This window comes from Leguminivora glycinivorella, chromosome 18 (assembly GCF_023078275.1).
Source record: "Leguminivora glycinivorella isolate SPB_JAAS2020 chromosome 18, LegGlyc_1.1, whole genome shotgun sequence".
Taxonomy (NCBI): domain Eukaryota; kingdom Metazoa; phylum Arthropoda; class Insecta; order Lepidoptera; family Tortricidae; genus Leguminivora; species Leguminivora glycinivorella.
Window position 1 is genome coordinate 8,355,393 of NC_062988.1, and position 21,700 is coordinate 8,377,092.

The window sequence follows — 21,700 nt, forward strand, 5'->3', positions numbered from 1 at the left end:
ATTGCAGGAAGTTGACATTTTTGAGTGGGGAAACGTTGCTCCGAAACGCTCTGATTCTTGTCAGTTAATATTTGCCAACATTTTTCCGCCCCTCCTCTTTTTCTCTTCTCCTCAATCCTTATATATAAACTGAAATAATGTTATTCTTTAGAATTATATCAAAAAAATCAGTTTGTAAGAATAACCATAGATTATTATTTATTTTAAGTGTGTGTGTCTGTTTGTGTGTCCGTCCTTCACGGCACAAGGGAGCGACGAATTGTCGTGATTTTTTGTGGCGATAGTTGAAGGGATGGAGAGTGACATAAGCTACTTTTTGCCTCTTTCAAACGCGAGTGAAACCGCGGGCAAAAGCTAGTTTATTATAAGAAGATTATACAATCCCATACTTAAAAATGCGACCACTCACATGTCACTTTCGAGCCATAAATCTATATCGGAAGTAACACTTAACGCCATCTACAAGTATAATCGGCAACAAGGCATTTATTTTCGTGGCGCCATTTACTTTTTGCACGTTCTTAGGCGGTCACATAATTAGACTCTTCAAACAGTCTTTGATTTGAAATTACAAGGAAACGAAAACAGTGACAAAAGCAGTAATTATACAAAATAAGCTAAAAACTAGCAGCTTACAGCAAGACACAAAGGCTTGATTAAAGCTTGTAGCTTGTAATTATGTGACGTATAAAGCCGGGCTGTGGCTTAATAAGAGTCGTGATAAATGCACGTTATTTTATATTCACTCTTAACTCTTTTTTCGTAGTGGAGGTAATCCTCGTTGGATATTATCCATTCTTTATTAGTATTACTAGCTTTTTCCCGCAGCTTCGCTCGCGTTACGAAGAGACAAAAAGTAGCCTATGTCACTCTCCATCCCTTTAATTGTCTCCACTTAAAAAATCACGTCAATTCGTCGATTAGTTCTGCCGTGAAAGACGAAAAAACAAACAGACACACACAGTTTCCCATTTATAATATTATAGTATGGATACGGATACGTGTACGTGTTTGTTTGTCCGTCTTTCACGGCAAAACGAAGCGATGAATTGACGCGATTTTTTAAGTGAAGATAGTTGAAGAGATGGAGAGTTACAAAATCTACTTTTTGTCTGTTTCTAACCCACCACTTCCCTAAAATGGGGGTAGAAGTTTGCATGGAGCATTTCTCAATTTTCAAATTGTATATTGTAATTAATTTCACCACCCCCTTTCTTCCCGTGGGTGTCGTAGAAGTAGACTGTGGGATATGGGTTTAATTAAGCTGTAAGCGAGGCTGGCAACCTGTCACTGCAACGTCACAATTTCGTTTTCTTTAAGTACCCCTTCATTGCCAAGAGTGGCACTGAAATTTGAGTAGTTTCATATGCTTTGCCTACCCCCCCTCGATGGGATACAGGCATGATTGTATGTATGAATGTATATTGTAATTACTTATTAAAAAAAAAATCTTTAAGCTTTGATACCATTATTCAACTTTTTCTATGCTTTAAAAGGGTAATTATCAAAGTTAAAAACTTTTTAAAACCTACCAAATTAAAACTAACGTCCTAACTTTTAACGACTTAAAAAAAATATTTAATTAGATAGTAAGTTTTTCACTAAACCAACCAATTCAACTGCGTTTTTAATTTATAAACGCACAATATGGTATGTACCTAATACATGTACATATATATTTCCATTTAATCAGAAATACCAATGATCGCTCCTAAATAAAACAAATATTCGTACATATTATTGGATTGTGATTAAAAGAATTCCAATAAATAATAATATGAATCCGTAAATATTATCTGAATCAACCTTAATATGCCCTAGGTCGTCCCGTCTGCCCCGTCATGACAATTGAGAGGAGTGGAAGCCATTATTTTGTTTTTATTTAAATTATGACTTAAAATGACGACCATCGAAATTTCGTAAAGAAACAAGTTGCAGTCACCTTGATTTTCAGTTTAGGTATTTTACGATCTGAATATAAAATACATATGAAATTATGAACACATTATAAAAAACTTTACCTAAAGTGCCGCCATCTGTGGGGCAGGTCTGGGCCCAAAATACCAAAGCCGTTGTTCAGGTGCCGTGGCCGAATGGCATTTCTACGACGCGAAACGAAAACAAAACGCCGCGAAAGGTAGTCTGGCTCTGTGGCAAGAGCGATAGAGATAGATATCTACGAGCGTTTCGTTTCGTGAGCGTTTCTGCCATTCGGCTACGTTCCCAGTGACTATCCGCTATCCGCGCTGTGTTCAACACTCGAAAATATCGCTATCGTACTAAAGCCGTTCAGTTTGAGAGAGAGGGACGAAGCTATATATATGATAGCCGTGTCCATTTCTTTTGATCTAAACTACTTTAATACTTCATGGTAACCCCCTGATCGTTGAACCAACCTCCTAGCGAGAACCTCTCAAAAATTTGGTCTAGACTCTTGGCTATGAACTTATTCTCTGAAACGACAATCGGGACAATGATCGTCAATATTTCATTTTAATTATTACACTTATTTTGTTTAACATTTTTTATCAAAATGGTACCTATTACCTACAATATGTAGGTACAATGTACAGACTGTATGTGTATAAGGTAACTTATCTATTAAAGATATTCCCATAAATATTAAATAATTAAAAGCAAATAATACCTAATACGAAACATGAATATATTTATAAGAAATGCTTTCTTATAAACAATCAAAGGAAAAAGAAAGGAATATTATACTATTTGTACTTGAGACTGCTTGGAGTCACCACGGTAACAGACGAAAATTAAGTTTCATAGTTTCTGGAAATCTTCATTATGAAATTCTTGTATTATTATCTCTCTCTTGTAGTATTATTGCTATGTACATGACACAGTTTTTACCTATAATTTATCGACTTTAGGAAATATTACAGAGATTCTACATAAAATATGTATATGGTAAATAATTATGTATATTGTTATTTCAAGTCCACTCTAGAAATGTATTTTATGATAATGTTTTAAAATATACCTAAATAAAAGCATTAGACCACGCGGTCACGCGTGTTGACCACGAGTGCTGTAAAGTGTTCGAAACGTCGGGATGAATTGTAAATTTATTATACGCGATTTAATCCGTTTCCATAGTTTTATTTCAAAAGCGTTAGATTCAGAACTAAAATGCACTTACATATTAAGTAGGTAACCTAAAAGTTGAAAAGTAGGTATTAAAATTTCATGTAACTTAACGATACATAAATAATACTCAATGGTGCAGCGACTCTAAATAAGTAAGTATTGGCCTCTGACACGCGTTTAGCGGCTCGGAGATTGCACAAATCCTGCTTCAACAGTATCGTCTCAGCGATACAGCGATTAGTTTGCGCCCTACCACCAATCACCCCAAGACCTTTACTCAAGAACATAGTCGTTAAGGCTAGCGTATCGTAGTTAGCTCTCTCTGTCACTCTTCCATATTGCTGCGAACAACGATTGTATTCTTGACAAGAGGCCTAGGTATGCCCTATCAACATCGCGATCCTCATCCATTCTTAAAACCTAAAAAGTCGAGGCGACCGACTTTTATCTCGCCAATAAAGTTTATTAATTTAGGGCCGTCATCATCTAAAACGACGAAGAGGTATATTAAGGCTTCCGCCGTTTCGTTCGATGATCGGAGCGCTCCGATCTCGTTCAATCGCTGCAACGAACTAGTTCGCTCTTTTAGGTCTTTTGCTCATTTAGTTCAGTCAGACCAGCGACCACTACGGTCCACTCGGACCACTCGGAGCAAAGACCGATTCACAGAGCACGGAAAGATTCAGTTCCTTTCGGTCATTGATGGGATTTTCATAGTTCGTGAACTACACATTACACAAGCCTATAAGTAAGGTATATAACTATTTCTTCTTAAAACCTGTTAGCCGGGCGTAGGGCTCGTACCACATACAAGTACATACCTTGATAAGTCCAATAGACGAGTCAGCTCTCTCCAGGCTGCAGATGCTGAACTGGATCGAAGGCAGGTCCAGGCGGTAGGAAAGCTGCCGCTGGAAAGTCTGCAGGCGCGTCGGTACGATCGGCAGCGTCGTTTGCCTTAGAACCTGTAACGAAATACTATTATTATATATGTAATAGATTTTTTCTACTCGTCGACTTTAATCTGTCAATTAGGACACCACAGACTAAACTATAAGTGCTGACTTTTCAGTGTTGGATATTCTTTGACACTTGGTCAACTAATAAGTATAATATTTCTGATATTCTTTTTCATAGAAAAAGTATTGTATACAATAGTGATATAATTAAGCTTTTCACTCTCGTACCGTACTATTAGGCCACTCAGCAAGCTTGGTGGCCTAAATATGGTACTCGACTGAAAAGCTCTGTATTATAGAGTTATAACGATTGTATTAAATCACCCTACGAATATTAAAGGATAATTTGCGACAGATGTGCTCATCCAATCTTAACGCGGCGATTACTCCAGAAACTCTCGCAAATCCCGATACTTCCGGTGCGAGGTTGCTTCTGGCCTAGATTATTCTATGAGTTCGTATGAGTTGTCTGTCTGTCTGTCTCTGTTTGTCTGTCTGTCTGTGTGTGTGTCTGTCTGTGGCATCGTAGCTCCCGAACGGATGAACCGATTTAGATTTAGTTTGTTTTTGTCTGAAAGCTGAGTTAGTCGGGAGTGTTCTTAGCCATGTTTCATGAAAATCGGTTTACTATGTCGCGGTCGGGGTTTTTTTAAAACAATATTTTATAAATATGAAATAACCTTTTTTTAAATACACTGCGATGACTCTTTTGGTTATGAGTCTAAATATAATATTTAGTATTCTTCAAGTTCATAAAGGTTCATTCACATCAATCAGGTTCAAGTCTCCTGTGGGTACGCCAAAAGTCAAGGTCAAGGCCAATCAAGCCTATTTGTTCTCATTTATCCCTTACCCCACTGAAAGTCTTACCGTTCGTAATAAATTCATTACTTAAAAACGAACATAATTATTGTTAACTGCTGCATAAAATGTTAACTAGTTTAAACCCTTTATGTGTACGGCACTGATCTCAAAAAAATACCATTTTATTATCGGTTTTTTTTTTCTTATAGCGATGGCGATATGGCTAATCGAGGATTGAATTCACGATTTTTTGAGTCTTTCCCGTTAACAGGTTAACTATACCTAAATAAATAAATAAATATGTCATTCTTACACAGATCGACTGAGGCCCACGGTAAGCTCAAGAAGGCTTGTGTTGTGGGTACTCAGACAACGATATATTATAATATATATATAATATTTTATAAATACTTATATACGTAGAAAACATCCATGACTCAGGAACAAATATCTGTGCTCATCACACAAATAAATGCCCTTACCGGGATTCGAACCCGGGACCGCGGCGCAGCAGGCAGGGTCACTACCGACTGCGCCAGACCGGTCGTCAAAAAATATGAAAATGTTTTAAATATTAGTACTGTAGGCGTTGGTAATTTATTTTTCCCCTCACTAGCTCGGAAACACGTGTTTTGTCCTTTAATACCAGCGGGTAAAAACGCATTTTATCCACTAGTGGGTACAGTAATTTGACCTTGAATAGAGTCAAATTAACTGCTTTAAAATTGATGAAAGTAGGTAAATCTAGTAATAAAGATGATTTACCACAGCTATGGAAATACTGGAAGCAGTATAAACGCATTTTTTTGCGTTGTAGTTTCCTCGCTACAATAAGGGGAAAAGTTATGTGTTACACTCGGGTGCAAATGTATTTTACTTCTCGTGTGTTAAAAAACTCACAAGTTCAGGATTCTATTCTAGAACCACTCGCTTCGCTCGTGGTTCAACTATAGAATCCTTTCACTTGATCGTTTTTCAGTTCCACACTCGGCGTTAAAATACAACTTTGCCCCCTTGTATAACAAATAACTAATGTTCGTATATGACATTTACTACGTTTACTGTTACGACGGGAGAAACAAATAGGCTACTAAATAGACACATATAGAATTTAGCACAATAAATGATTATCTTCTGTAGTATTTGACATAAAAACCAATATTGACATAAAAACCAATAGATTTTGGGTGTTAAAAGTATATGATGACTACGTATTTTCAATTAAAAATGTGTGTTTCAAAATAATCACCAGCTGACATAATGAACTTTATGCCTCATACTTAAAAGTCTAGAGATGTTGTTTTCGAATATAATTACCTAATGCACAAATATTCTATAGATTAACATGACTGTTTTGTTTTTGCCTGATTACGTAAAAGTATATTTTAAAAATATTTTTTGCTGTTAGGTCATAATAAAATATGGTAATATTTTATTTTGGTTAATTGGACAGTACTTAATCGGAAGATTCAATTTATTGTGTTTACAAGATCATTCTTTAACTAAAAGGTAACCTAAAATAAATATTTACAAATAAACTAACTATTAAACCCCGCTCCTTATCGTTTCTGGTGCAAAAGTACCCATAATACTTATGGCGTTACCCCTTTGGATGGTTATGGATAACTTTTGCACTAAAAACGTTTCAGCGCGGGGGCCCTCTCCTTTTTGCCGTACTTAATCATATGAGATAGACTTTAAAAAACCGGCCAAGAGCGTGTCGGGCCACGCTCAGTGTAGGGTTCCGTAGTTTTCCGTATTTTTCTCAAAAACTACTGAACCTATCAAGTTCAAAACAATTTTCCTAGAAAGTATTTATAAAGTTGTACTTTTGTGATTTTTGTCATATTTTTTAAACATATGGTTCAAAAGTTAGAGGGGGGGGACGCTTTTTTTTCCTTTAGGAGCGATTATTTCCGAAAATATTAATATTATCAAAAAACGATCTTAGTAAACCCTTATTCATTTTTAAATACCTATCTAACAATATATCACACGTTGGGGTTGGAATGAAAAAAAAATCAGCCCCACTTTACATGTAGGGGGGTACCCTAATAAAACATTTTTTTCCATTTTTTATTTTTGCACTTTGTTGGCGTGATTGATATACATATAGGTACCAAATTTCAGCTTTCTAGTGCTAACGGTTACTGAGATTATCCGCGGACGGACGGACGGACGGACGGACAGACAGACATGGCGAAACTATAAGGGTTCCTAGTTGACTGCGGAACCCTAAAAAGGGTCGAGTAGCCTATTGACGTAATTCTATGTTTTTTACACAAAGTGTAATAGCGCGTTAAGAAAATATCTGTCCTCTTTATCATCTCATAACAGCGATAAAAATTTCAAAGTTAATGCCTTAGAAAATATAGGACCGTTTTATAGGATCAACCTGGTATGTGAGTAAAAATTTAAATTGAACCTGTTACTTGGCTGACTTTATAGGATTTTTATCAGACTAAGACATGGCCAGGAAAATGGAATTTCCACATTGTAAATTTTCGCCGTGAAGTAGGCGCTTCCTCGTATGCTTAATAGACACGGATCCGCGCGTGGGAATTTAAAACGCCATCATCATCCTCTTTGCGTTATCCCGGCATTTTCCACGGCTCATGGGAGAAATTTAAATCCGGTTTCCTCACGATGTTTTCTTTCACCGAAAAGCGACTGGCAAATATCAAATGACATTTCGCACATAAATTGAAAAACTCATTGTTTTAAATGTCAAGGTCACAGATTTGACAGGTTGCTGACGAGGGGTTAAGTACAAATGATATTTTGGGTAATAGAATAAATTTAAAAGTGGAAAATGTCTGCCTTGGGTGAGACTTGAACTCACGGCCTCTGGATAGTTCAAGTCTCACCCAAGGCAGACATTTTCCACTTTTAAATTTATTCTAAGCCTAATGGCATCGATTGCAGACGTTTGTGCTAATCAGAAGTTAAAATTTTGGGTAATGTTGTGTCGTGCGATTTATCAGTACCACAGTATAATAAAGAGTACTATCGTACAGTATGGCCACTCCCGGTCCCCGCTGAAAGTGCCGCCCACCCCCTCTCGGTTTCCTCACAGTTACTGCCTGTCAAAAACACGAACAGTCGACCTGTCATATTTCACTCATACAAGCATAGTACGCGTTCACCTATCACCTACACGAGCTTAAACTGTGTGCTAGGAACGCGCCTCTTTCATATATTAGATCGCCAGTGTCCGAGGTGTGTCAGTACTCTAGTTTTATAAAACGACAACTATAGGTTATATACCGTGTTTTCAATCAAATTCTGCTAATCTTCGGCATATAGTGAGGTCAATTATAGGAAACAGAACAGCATAGTTAGTTTTTTTTAAATCCGTACCTAACTTTTTTCTCAAAATACCATACACCTGCGACAGATGTTACTTCAGTTGCTGTTAAGAAACGGGCTTTGTGTGTTTGATATGCGATTGACATGTTATAGTTTTGACACTTACCTACTTAGTGTGAATTAATTGTAAAGCACGTTTATCAACAGCAATTGAAGTAACATCTATCGCAGGTGTATGGTTTTTTTTTTAGAATAAATACGAAGTTAAGAAAACTAACTACTTATAACCATTCTGTTTCCCATAATGGACCTAACTATATGCCGAAGTAAACGGAGTTCAATAAAAACCGGCCAAGAGCGTGTCGGGCCACGCTCCAGTGTAGGGTTCCGTAGTTTTCTGTATTTTTCTCAAAAACTACTGAACCTATCAAGTTAAAAATAATTTTCCTAGAAAGTGTTTATAAAGTTCTACTTTTGTGATTTTTTCATATTTTTTAAACATATGGTTCAAAGTTTGAGGGGGGGGGGGACACTCACACTTTTTTTTCCTTTAGGAGCGATTATTTCCGAAAATATTAATATTATCAAAAAAAGATTTTAGTAAACCCTTATTCATTTTTAAATACTTATCCAACAATACATATATCACACGTTGGGGTTGGAATGAAAAAAAATTCAGTCCCCAATTTACATGGGGGGGGGGGGGTACCCTAACAAAACATTTTTTTTCGACTTTTTATTTTACCACTTCGTCGGCGTGATTGATATACATATTTGTACTAAATTTCAGCTTTCTAGTGCTAACGGTTACTGAGATTATCCGCGGACTGACGGACGGACGGACGGACAGACGGACATAGCGAAACTATAAGGGTTCCTAGTTGACTACGGAACCCTAAAAACACGGTGTATTGCTTGGAAATTTTCTACGACAGCCTAACCTAACCTAACTAAATTATACCGATTTCAATATGTTTTATATTGAATCTACCTTTAGCTACTCGTCTTCTGTGTATCTATGTATCGTGCCCCCGATTCCCCGTTTTATTTCTTAGGCTATCTCTTAGTATATACGGAGTTAGATATAGGTATCTTTGTATCAGTGAGCTGCAATATTGCATGGAGAAATTATTAAATTAAATTAAATTAAATGACTTTATTTCGACCAACTGGGATCATACAATTTAGGTACACACATAAAATATCACAAATAATCACAATAAAATTAACAACAATAAGGGCCAGTTGCACCAAACCGTCTGTCACTGTTAAAGCATTCGTTAAATTTTATAGTATGGGAAGTTCCATAGACTTCTACAGCGTGACGATGATGTGTCTGTCAAATGTGGTTGATGCAACTGGCCCTAAATAACAATAAAATTTACATTGCACAAATAAAATTAAACGTCAAGGTTAGAATGAATAGGTTATGAATGAATTCATTGATAAATTCGCCATGCACTTTAGCAGCTGATAGTACCTGCGTAGTTGCGTATACCTATAACTCATATTTTCAATTATAAAATATTAATTGTGCCTGCTTCATTACGCGTGCCTACATATTTTTTCAACTAACCAGTACAAGGTTATTCACATAATGTTCTCAATTTTCCCCGAATCCCAAACGGTACGCCTCTCCTATTGTTTTCCAATTTTTTGCACTATTACCCAATTCAATATGATTTTCTTTTTACATTATACGCATAAGTACTTACTTTTTATATCTACGTAAAAACCTGGGAAAAAATAATACGAGTATTAACAAAAGGGAAATGTCAGGTAATGTATCCTTTTTAACCGACTTCAAAAAAGGAGGAGGTTCTTTGCGTAAGTACTCAGATTATCAATTTTTAAATAAGAGGTACTTAACCAACATTATCGAGGTTTTATAGAATGATAAATGGTAATTTCAAAAGTAGATATAATACATAATATATTCTAAGGTAAATTTTATAAGTATTTATTACAGAAATAATCTTTATTTACATGAACATTTTTTTTTTATCTAGCCTATAATGGTGTCCCACTGCTGGGCAAAGGCCTCTCCCCCTAACCTCCATGACTCCCGGTTTAGTGCCTCTTCCGGCCAGTTGGTGAGGAAGGTGTCTAGGTCATCCCTCCATCTTCTTCTGGGCCTGCCGCGTTCGCGCTCTATTTGTGGCATCCACTTGGTGGCTACACTTTTTTTATATTATTCAAAAAAAAAAAAAATAATAAAAATAAAAATGAAAAAAAAAAAATTTTTTTTTTTTTTTCAGAGGTGGAGGTAATCCTCATTGGATACTGCCAACCCGGTATCCTGGCAGTATGCCCGACTCAGCTGGGCGTGCTCCAGCCGCCTACGGACTAAAGCCCTCCACCCTGTTCAGTGTAATGTTTTCGGAAACTCGGCGCTATCGGTATACACGTTGTTTCCGGGTGTGTGATTGTGTAGTCCGGGATATAGTGTTTGTGTATTGTGAATGTGGAGTGTAAAGTGTGTGTTTGGAGTTTGTTTGTCGAAAGTTTGTTGACTTGTGTAAGGTAATCGTAGATGCCATTGAATTTTATGTGCCATTAAAAGATTTTAAGTTTTTAACTATGTGTTCTATTAAATCGTGGAAACATTCTGTACTTGATTCTTTAGTGAGTATGGCGTGTAAGTTATTTGGGTCAATATTTAGGTTTTGGCAAGTCATTATTAAATTATGTCGTTTTGGGGAGAATCTGGGGCAGTTGTAGATCAAATGGTCTATTGTTTGTGGGATGTCTGAATTTGGATCGCATGGACATTTATTGTCAGTGATTATTTTAAATCTGTATAGATACGTTTTGTGATAGCCGTGATTACTTAAAAATTGAGTTATAGCAAAGGTAAGGGTCGTTTTTTCTATGTACTTCATGAGATCGTCATAGGTGGGAAATAGTGTTTTAGTGTAATGGCAGTTGTTCGGGTGGTTATAATAGTCTTTCCTGTCGTTCTGGAGGTCTGATTTCAATTGGTGTTTAATATGACTAATTGGTATTAGCCCATCTGTCAGGATGCATGTGGCAGACGTGACCAGCCCAGTCCCATTTGAGCCTGGCAGTTCTCTCGCCGACGTCGGCAATGCGGGTTTTTGAACGCAGCGTGGTGTTCCGGATACGATCGGTCCTCTTCACACCTAGAATACTACGCTCAATAGCCCGTTGGCAAACCTTCAATTTGGACTTCTGACTCTCTGTAAGTGACCACGTTTGAGCACCGTAAGTCAGGACGGGCAGGATACACGTGTCGACGAGTTTTCGCTTCAGTGACAATGGAAGGTTACCCTTCATTAGTTCTTTCATGGACCAGTAGCTCTTCCAGGCATTTTCGACACGGCGCTCAATTTATTTGTCTTGCCTGTTGCTGAAAGAGACTAACTGGCCCAGGTAGATGTACTCGTCAACGTAGTGTATGGGCTGCCCGTCCACTGTAACTGGACTACGTTTCTTGTTGTTGGTCATCACTTGGGTTTTAGTTCTGTTCATTTGAAGTCCAACTTGAAGGCTCGCGTTACTCAGGTCTTGGAGCATAACCTGAAGTTCTGTGGCGGAATGGGCAAAAAGAACGATGTCGTCGGCGAAACGGAGGTTCGATAACTTCCTGTCGTCGACGACCATTCCTCTATCCTGCCAAGAAACTGCCAGACTCTTAAAGATCTCCTCTAGGGTGCTTGTAAATAGTTTTGGAGACAGTGGGTCACCTTGCTTGACACCTCGCTGTATTTTGAACAATGGACCGGATGACTGCAACTTAACGTCAGCTGTACTATTGTTATACATGGATTTAATTAAATTTATATAGTTTGAATTGATTCCTTGGTTTTTGAGAGCATTTATTATGGCGGAATGTGTAACACTGTCAAAAGCTTTGGAATAATCGACAAATGCTAAGTATAAGGGAATTTTGTATTCAGTAACTTTCTCTATGATCTGGTTGAGGGTCTGTAGGTGGTCGGTGGTGGAGAATCCTGGGCGGAAGCCAGCTTGGTTTGGGGGTTGGTGTCGATCAAGTTGTCCAGCGATACGACACTCAATAACTTTTATAAATGTCTTATAGACATGGGACACTAGGCTAATAGGTCGATAGTTACCGATGTCGCCTTTATCGCCTTTTTTGTGTAACAGTACTATGTTAGAATGAAGTAGCTTAGGTGGAATCTTACTTGTTTTTAATATGGCATATATACAAAATAACATGAACATATTTACAAAATTATATAAGAAACTAACTTTAACATGACTTAACTTTGGCATGTAACAAATTTATAGTGTAATTTTTATCATGAAATAAAGAAATCTAAATCTAAGACTAAACTTAGAAGCTAGCTAATGTCTAAAATAGGCCCTTGAGGCATTGTACCAAGGATACTGGCGACATTTCCTCCAGATAAGTCGCCAGCTAAATATGAATCTATAAAAGAATGAATTTATTCTTTTGACAAGCAGACTAATCGTTTGCTATCGATGTCATTAGAATCAATTGAAAAGTGGAAAATTATTGCCTTCAGTGAGACTTGAACACACACAGCCTCTGGATCGTCGATCGTTACTCTAGTACTCTGCCATCTGACCCACCAATACTTCATCAACCGTCTATGTAGGTGTTATAAAATTAGCATCTTGACAAAGAAAATACAGTGATTAACAGTATAGGCCTCCTTTACGATTGTTTTATTTAATAACTACTCAATTTTAACTCTATAACTCCCGTGAGACTCACACATATTTAAAAACTACTCTTGAGAAAGATTCTCGAAAATTGGATCGAAACATGTCGAACGCTATATCGACTTAATTCGTGAGTAACCCTCTTAAAATATTTTTAAATACCTACTCAGTTTTAGGATTAAGGTAATTCAAACGAATATTGTTTATGAAAACAAACTTGAAACTAAGCCACATTATATCAACCTTTCAACCTTTCTCAACCTCTAGAATTATACGCTACCTCCACAGAATCCTTAATCGAGTTATCATACTAAAGAACTTTAATCTCAGCTCTTTCAACTAACTTGTATAGATGGAAATACTTTCAAGCGATGTTTACATTGCATGCTGCACTTAATCTTGGCTAGCACTCAAGCTTAACGCCAAGTTATGAGGCTGGAGGCACTTTTCCCAATTACCCTGCCTTTGCCGAGGACTTTACGTAATGAAATAACATTTTAACTAGAATTTAAGGGTTACGTTTACGAGTATGCATGTTTACGGTGTTATGGAGCGAGATAGTTAACTTATTTGCACTAAACTCTTGCTTTCATTGGCTTATATTATATTTTTAACTTTAACCAAGCCAGCGAAATTTTCCACTACTAAGGTCAATGGGACCCGTAGCGATATCTACCGTAAGAGTGTTAAAGTTCTTAAACGGCAACCGGAGTTCCAAGTCATATTGGAAATTCACCAGTTACGATGCGCTAACCATGCATTTTTTTTAGAAAAATTCAATTTCCAATATGACTTGGAACTCCGGTTGCCGTTTAAGAAGTTTAACACTCTTACGGTAGATGTCGCTACGGGTCCCAATGACCTTAGTAGTGGAAAATTTCGCTGGCTTGGTTGAAGTCTTGGTGGCTCAGTTGGCAGAGCGCTGGAGTATCGATCCAGAGGCTGTGAGTTCAAGTCTCACCCAAGGCAGACATTTTCCACTTTTAAATTTATGTTATATTCCTAATTAAAGACCGACCTCTTGGCACCGACAATGGGAATTGTTCCTGCTGGTTCGTCGTATTCCAGTTTCGTCAGATTCCGGTTTCGATGGATTCCTGATTCGTCGTATTCCTGTTTCGTTGGAATTTTGTATATACTTATGTATGTACGTATAAGCTTTATTGTACATAAAGGAAACAAAAGAGACACAGTTACAGAGTCAGTAATATACAATGTAGGCGGACTTATCCCTTAATGGGATCTCTTCCACTCAACCTTTGAGGAAATGAGTAGAAGCGAATTAACGATGAGTGACCAATTTAAAAATGTACAATCACTAAAAGAATTAAATGCAAATTTTGTATACCTACACATGGTTACAAATTTGTACATATGTACATATACAATTACATTAATACACCAATATATACATATATAATAATATAATAATAAATAAACAAATACTCATAAGATATATATTTATATAGGTACTTAGACCAAAAACTATATAGATATTATACTTAATTAGGGTACAAGTTTTTCAAAGAAATAGCGAAGCGTCTGATTGGCGTAACTGGCGACTCAAGAGCTGGCGATTTCCTAACACAACAACGTATCAGCAATGCGATACAGCAAGGAAAAGTCAGCAACTTTGGTACAATGCCCTGCGTGACGATGTGTCTGTCAAATGTGGTTCATGCAACTGGCCATTAATAAGTAAAATCCAAGCTTGGCTCGAGAGATAAGACGATTATAACTCCAAAAAGATGTGTAAGATGTCCCCAATAAAAAAAAACCATATCGCACACTTATTGCAATTAGTTAAAGGTCATAGAAAAGAATCAAAAGATTTAGTAGAACATTTAAAAAATCAAGCATAAAACTAGTCTATCTGTAAAATTTACCTACAAAGTTTTCCTTCCAAACAAACAGACAAACACACTTTCCCCTTGATAATATTAGTATGGATTTGGTGTAAAGGTTGTCTGGGAGAGATCGCTCTTAAGCGATAAGATCGCCTGTTGTTACCTCTGTTTATTTGTTTTTGTTTCTTGTGCATTAGGTACTTGTAAACTATGTGTATTGTATTGTATGTATTTGGTGTCAGTTAGAAATTGGCATGTATATCGGTGGTTCCCCCGCCCTTGTCTCATACAGCAGATACTATATTGAAGCTGTAACCGCATAGCAACCAGAGAGGTTAATTTCCGAATAATTGTGCTTCCCGCGGGTTACCATGATTTCAGAACACATTACTTGATCTCGTTATCGAGTAACTTAATCTGAATTCATGGTAATCTGGGCGAGCTCACTCCATCGTAGGCCACGTCTTTGCCCTTTGCTAGTTTGTGACCAAGAGTAAACGCATATAAATAAATAATAATGAATAATCGATGGAATCAGGCGTTACTTTGCGGAAATCCATGTTAATCATAAACTAGAACGTTCCTTTGCTAATCCGCGAATTGATAACGTGCAAGTCAATCAGTGCTAACCTGTTGTACTTACTTGCGTATTTTTTTACATGCAATTAATTTTCCCACCCTCCCACCGCAAAAATAAAAATAAATACGCAAATAAATACAACAACCCACCACCAAAAATACAAAACTCGACACGTGTTTCGCCTCTCTACGAGGCATCCTCAGGAGCTGATGTTGATGGTCCGAAGTTCCGTAACTGACTGATCGTCTCCAGAATAAATAAATATGGCCGACCATTCTGCAGCAGATCATCTTCCTCCATTCCTCTCTATTAGCCGTCATTCCCATACTAATACCTTTCACTCTCATATCATTGTTCACACATTCCATCCATCTTTTCTTAGGCCGTCCACTACCATTGTCTCCATCCACCTTCATATTTACCACTCGTTTTATAGTAAATTATAATAAGAATCAAAGGGTTACTTGCCTAATTACCTACACATTTTAACAATAAGCAAAGTTCATTGCCCTGACGCATTACGAAGCATGTTTTTGAAACAACCTATAGCCGAAAAGCCGTGAAAGCTTTCCAATGTAACTCTTTGCACCGCCATTGGCTATTTTCTTTGTATAATGGTTGAAATTGGAGGAAAATTATTGTTATATAACATCGTAACATTAACAAAGGTTGTAGTACTGGCTTTTAGAGATTGTAGTAAAATGAGATTGGGTTTCATTTATAAATCATAAATCATAAATATTTTATTTGTAAACATAGGTACATATAGATCTTACATGGAGTTGTGTCAGTGTCGCTATGCTTTGCCTGTAGGCATACAAATATTTTTAGTGGCGATTGAGCATGCAGCAAATATTAAACAAATAAGACCTGAGACTAAACCTAATCTTAATGATATTCTACAATTCAGAATCGGAGAGAAATTCTTTAATAGAATAGTAGGCTTTCCTTGCCAAAAATTTAAATAGACTTTTTTTAAAAAACAAACTTGAAAGGCTCTGTCAGAGAATCATGCGACGGTCAACTGCACCACGCTTCAAGCGGCAAGCCATACAGGCGACAAACGTCGTAAGACGCGGAACGGCGCCGCCCGAGTGTAATTTAAAAAATGTCTCCTCAGTACATTTTGTATACTCGGGCGGCGCGGCGCTGGCGTCCGTTCCGCGTCTTATGACATACGTCGCCTGTATGTAGATAGTCCCTAACCCTTCTCAATGAGATACTGGCCAGCGACAGCAAAATGGATATGTTTCACAGCACGGAGTCGCAATTCCTTGCGATCAGCGCCCGTTACTTGGAGTCTATCACGACTCCAAGTTTGATCCACTTGTGATTACTATTTTATTATTTATGGTACCGCCACACTATTTTATATAAGTGTGTTTATCGTGTTTATAAATACCCTCCTCTACGATTGGCATGTTCAGCTAGGCTGTTAATGTTGTGTTTTGGAGAGTTGTTATACTAATGAAAAAGACAGTCGTCAAACAGGCGCCTTGGCGAAGCGAAAAGCGAAGATCTATCATTCGCAGTTGAAAAATTAAATATGTAGACAAAACGTTTATAAATATGAACAGGTATGTCGATGATCAATCCAGCGAAGAAAATGCTGTAGGTGTTGCAGAATGTAGTGTGTATACCTATGTATAAGACTAGCAACATTAATATTCATGGTTTCCATGGTAACATATGTACAATTTCTTCTTCTTGGACAATACATCATTCGTCTCACACGTATTTCTGATTTTTATTAATTTAAAATACTTTTATTGGACCTGAGGCCATTGTTTCTTCCTTTAACAGTAGGAGTTAGGTTGTAAATTCGAAACAGGAATAATATTGTGTTCGTGTGTACTAAACTTAAATCTTTGTTTTATTTTTTTAATCTGAATACGCCACGAGCCTCGGGTCAGGCTTCACATAAGGGTGCTGATTAAAATCTAACGTTCCACCGGGTTGAGGATTAAAGCCTTGCGAAATTTAAATTTAAAAAGCGAATTGTTATTGCGGGATAAAATGGCCGGTTTGACCGTTCACCCGTCACCTTATGACGAAGATGAGTTTTTGATGACTCTTTTGTCAAATGTCAATATAAAACTCTGATACTAGCGTGTCAAATGAACTCAGTGAAATCCACGCAGCTTGCAGCTTTCGGGCGTCAATTTTTGTAAGTTGATGTCAACCAAAACATAAAAAATGCCTCGTTACGTGATATTCAATTGCAACAACACAAAAATTATGAACAATCAAGAGCCTGAGACATATTTAAAATTACAGGCAAGAATCAACTTCAGTACAAAATTTGACACGCTCGGCCCCTATACAAATATATGAATTTGTTTCTTCTATCTAAATTAAGTTCTGTGGTTTTATCGCTCAATATACATAGTTTTCATGTAACGGGCAACTAATATTTGTTGAGCCATTTCTAACATGTTCCAAGACAAAGAGGATCGAGTATTATAGAGAGTTACTATCGAAGTAAAATGTGTAATCACAGTGCATAGACTGCCATCTCTTGACACAGGCTTAAAACTTTTGAACCTCAGTTTTGATAATTTGGCCCATATTCTTAGCTTTATATGTTTTAAAATGTCACATATTAATATAAGCGCCACTAGATGAGCGTACCCAAAGGTGTAATGCCATCTAGGCCACGGTACCTTTTTCTGTATGGTACTGAGGTACGTTTTTTTCTTAGGCTTTATCTGTCTATACGGAGTTATATAATGACTTTGTCCAAGATAATGAGAAGGTACACTGAAAAAAAATAAGGACAGATGTCGCCACTGCACTCCAACCACTGTAAAATAGACTGATCCGGACGACAGAGAAAAAACTTCCAAAAAATGCAAGTTATTTTTGACAGTTACAGTGCAGGTGCCACTTGGCGAGAAAAAGTGCCAGTTTTCTCTCATTAGGTAAAGTGGTTACAACGGCCACTTTCTGTATTTGTCATTGTCAGATTATTTATCTTGATCATATTATTGATAATCGTAATATAGATTGCAAATGACAATAAAAAATAATATTAATCATCAATTTACACCATACTCATTTTTATAAGTAGGTACCTTATATTACTTATACAGAAGAGGGCAAGAGTGTATATTTTTATAACTCTGCTGTCACTTGACTGTTAAACTTTCTAGGACACAATTTTAAATATTGATCATTGAACTATAAAACTTGAGTAACTCGAAGTAAAATAAACTACATAATTTATTATTTGCCTGATTATCATATCAAAACCTAATATCTGACCTTAACATGTTAAACTTATAAGGCCGATAACCTTGTACCTATAATAGTCTAGTATAAAATGACCTGTGGAACAATTACTTCAGAAATAGATCGAAAATTTATCAACTACACAAATCGATGTTCAAGGTTCTCAGCTGTCAAAAGTAAGTGAGAACCGAACGGTCGGGACTTCCGGGTCTTCTAGCCAAGTGTACTCAGGGTACGTACGTAATGCACAAACGCTGACGATAACATCGATATCGTAGCTAGATATCTCTATCGCCCTTCTTTATTGGCGTGAGAGTCAACGATTGTCATTCGGCTAAGTCGGCTGAGCATTAAATACCGAAGGTTCGGTTTCGGTTTCGGAAAGTTCAATTGCATTATGATATGCGTTTTCGACGTTTTATCTACAAGAGTGCAAAGTAATTTCATACAAATTTTATCTTGATTTCTTAAGCGGGCAGGTAGATTTCACCTATAAATGATAATTTTGAATCTTAAATATTCAACAAATTGATGAATTTGTTGTATTTTGTTCGTGTTTGGTGTGGTGAAAAATGTTATGTTTCACCTGATGGCAAAGTTTGTTTAACTATGTGCTTTGAAACCTTCGCAGCACTCAAGATTCCACTTCCACTCGCTACTCGCAGTTCAGTATTGGAATCTTTAGCTTGCTCGAGTATCAATATTGGCACGTGCGGTTAAACAACAACTTTGCCCCTTGTAAAACAAATAACTATTATTTTAAGCAGGCAAGTTCCCTATTGCCCGCCAAGTACCTTTAAGTTGCTTTTACTTATTTAGTCCATTTTGAAGCTGGAGCCAAAGCCACATCAAACTTCGCTCGTTACGGATAGCAACTTATCGGTGGTATTGAAATTGTTGCCAGTGGCGAAGTCTTGAGAGAGACGTGACTTAACATGAACTAGATAGGTACAGAGGTACACCAATGAACTAGTAGTTACATCTATGGGTTAAAGGTATTGATGGCTGAATACTTGAATAGAGCTCCAAATTTACCCTTCAGGAATTGTGCTGTGAACGACTTAGGCCGATTACAGAATAGCGTAGTTTAGCGTCATCACAGATGTCATATGTAGCGTCACTGATGGCACTAAAGAGCAGAAATTAAGAAGTCGTGGTCCCGTTTTGAACCGCCGACGCAAAATCGACGGGGCCTGGTGGCACCGAACGGATGAACCGATTTAAATTTTAGTTTATTTTTTGTTTCACAGCTGAATTAGTCGGGAGTATTCTTAGCCATGTGTGATGGAAATCGGTCCACTATGTCGAGGTTTTTTTTTTCAAATTTTAAAATTTTATGGTTAAGTTACACTTATTGATTTGACACGCTGATATACCTAGGCTCTATATAACTATACTCTATATAACTAGGGAAGAAATGAAATACCTGTTAATTAAAAATAAACCCTATTTATCACATAATTTACTTATTATATTTATTTCATACCCTCACTATAGTTGTCCACAGTGTCCACTGTCGAACCGCGGGCAAACTGTCACACATTTGGGTCTTGGTTTGAATTTATTAAAGCGTAAGCAATAAAAGATGTCGTCCCTTTTTGATTTATATACAGAGAACTGTATTGGTATATTGGTACACCACAAACTATACAGCCAGTCAACAAACAGAGTTCGCAAAGCGGTTTGCCGGTTAGCCAGTTTATCGCGGTTGGCCAGTCGGTTCATCGTTCGCAACAACTTTCCACTGTCACATCGCGGGAAAGCGGTCACATATCGTCACTTATGTTTGTATTTATGGAGCTTAACAATACGAAATGGCAGACCTTGTACCTACACACCACAAGCAAAGGGTCGTCTATTGTTTGCCCGACAGTCATTTAACATAATATTCAAATGCCCGAATCTAACTTGCCTGAATTTCATTTGCCCGAATGATTTGTTTACCATAAAAATTGTATGACATACTGGTTGTTTATCCGAACATTACCTTCCATAATCATACAATGCCATACTATTTGTTAGCCATATTATTAAGTGCAATAATATGGTTTAATATAATATTCAAACGCCATAAGCAATTATTGCCATATTAATTGTTGCCCATATTTGAACCTACTTTCTGATAGCAGTTTCATTTTCCAGGGTGTCACAGTTCTAACCTAACCTAACCTACTTTTCAAGCAGTTTCATTTTCCAGGGGTCACTGTTCTAACCTAACCTAACCTACTTTCTGATAGCATTTTCATTTTCCAGGAGGTTACAGTTCTAACCTAACCTAACCTACTTTTCAAGCAGTTTCATTTTCCAGGGGTCACAGTTCTAACCTAACCTAACCTACTTTCTGATAGCAGTTTCACTTTCCAGGGGGTCACAGTTCTAACCTAACCTAACCTTCTTTCTGATAGCAGTTTTATTTTCCAGGGGGTCACAGTTCTAACCTAACCTAACCTACTTTCTGATAGCAGTTTTATTTTACAGGGGTCACAGTTCTAACCTAATCTAACCTACTTTCTGATAGCAGTTTTATTTTCCAGGGGGTCACAGTTCTAACCTAACCTAACCTACTTTCTGATAGCAGTTTCATTCTCTAGTACTTCTATAAGTAGTGTCGTCTCTGTGATAATTAAGCATTTCGATGATTCTGCCAAATCACATTATGGAAATTGACTTTTCTGGATGACAAATGATGGTATGGAATGTGGTAATTACTGATTTCGATGATTCTGACAAATGACATTATGGAAACTGACTTTATGGGAAACTAAGTTTCTGGCACTTGATTAATATAGTAAACAATGATTATGGCATAAGATGTTATGAGAAACAATATTATGATTGTTGAATAGGGTGGCAAATAAAATTATGGCAAATGAAATTCTGGCAAATGGGGGTATCCCCAAGCAAAGACATAGGTACCTACAGATGTCGTGAGAAATGATTTTCCTTCGGGAAAACTCCGATCTTTATCGGAATACGATGATAACTACCCGAACCGTCAATGAATGATCGTATTATATGAGTGACATTTTCATATCTATTAGGCCCACTTGCACCGACCACTTAACTCAGCGTTAGTGGGCTGTCAACTGAACGGATGAACCGATTTAGATTTGTTTTTTTTTTGTTTGAAATCTAAGTCGGGAGTGTTCTTAGCCATGTTTCACGAAAATCGGTCACTATCCTGACATATC

The 21,700-nt window shown here is 37.1% G+C and overlaps 1 protein-coding gene across 2 annotated transcripts in view; it reads right to left on the reverse strand.

Moving 5' to 3' along the window:
• Positions 1–21,700, reverse strand: part of LOC125235764 (synaptotagmin-6-like) — a 191,913-nt gene that overhangs the window by 54,109 nt on the left and 116,104 nt on the right. For both annotated transcript variants that reach the window (XM_048142351.1, XM_048142350.1), the window contains exon 4: positions 3,927–4,070. In XM_048142351.1, coding sequence (XP_047998308.1) covers positions 3,927–4,070 — 144 coding nt within the window. The remainder of the gene's footprint in view (positions 1–3,926; positions 4,071–21,700) is intronic.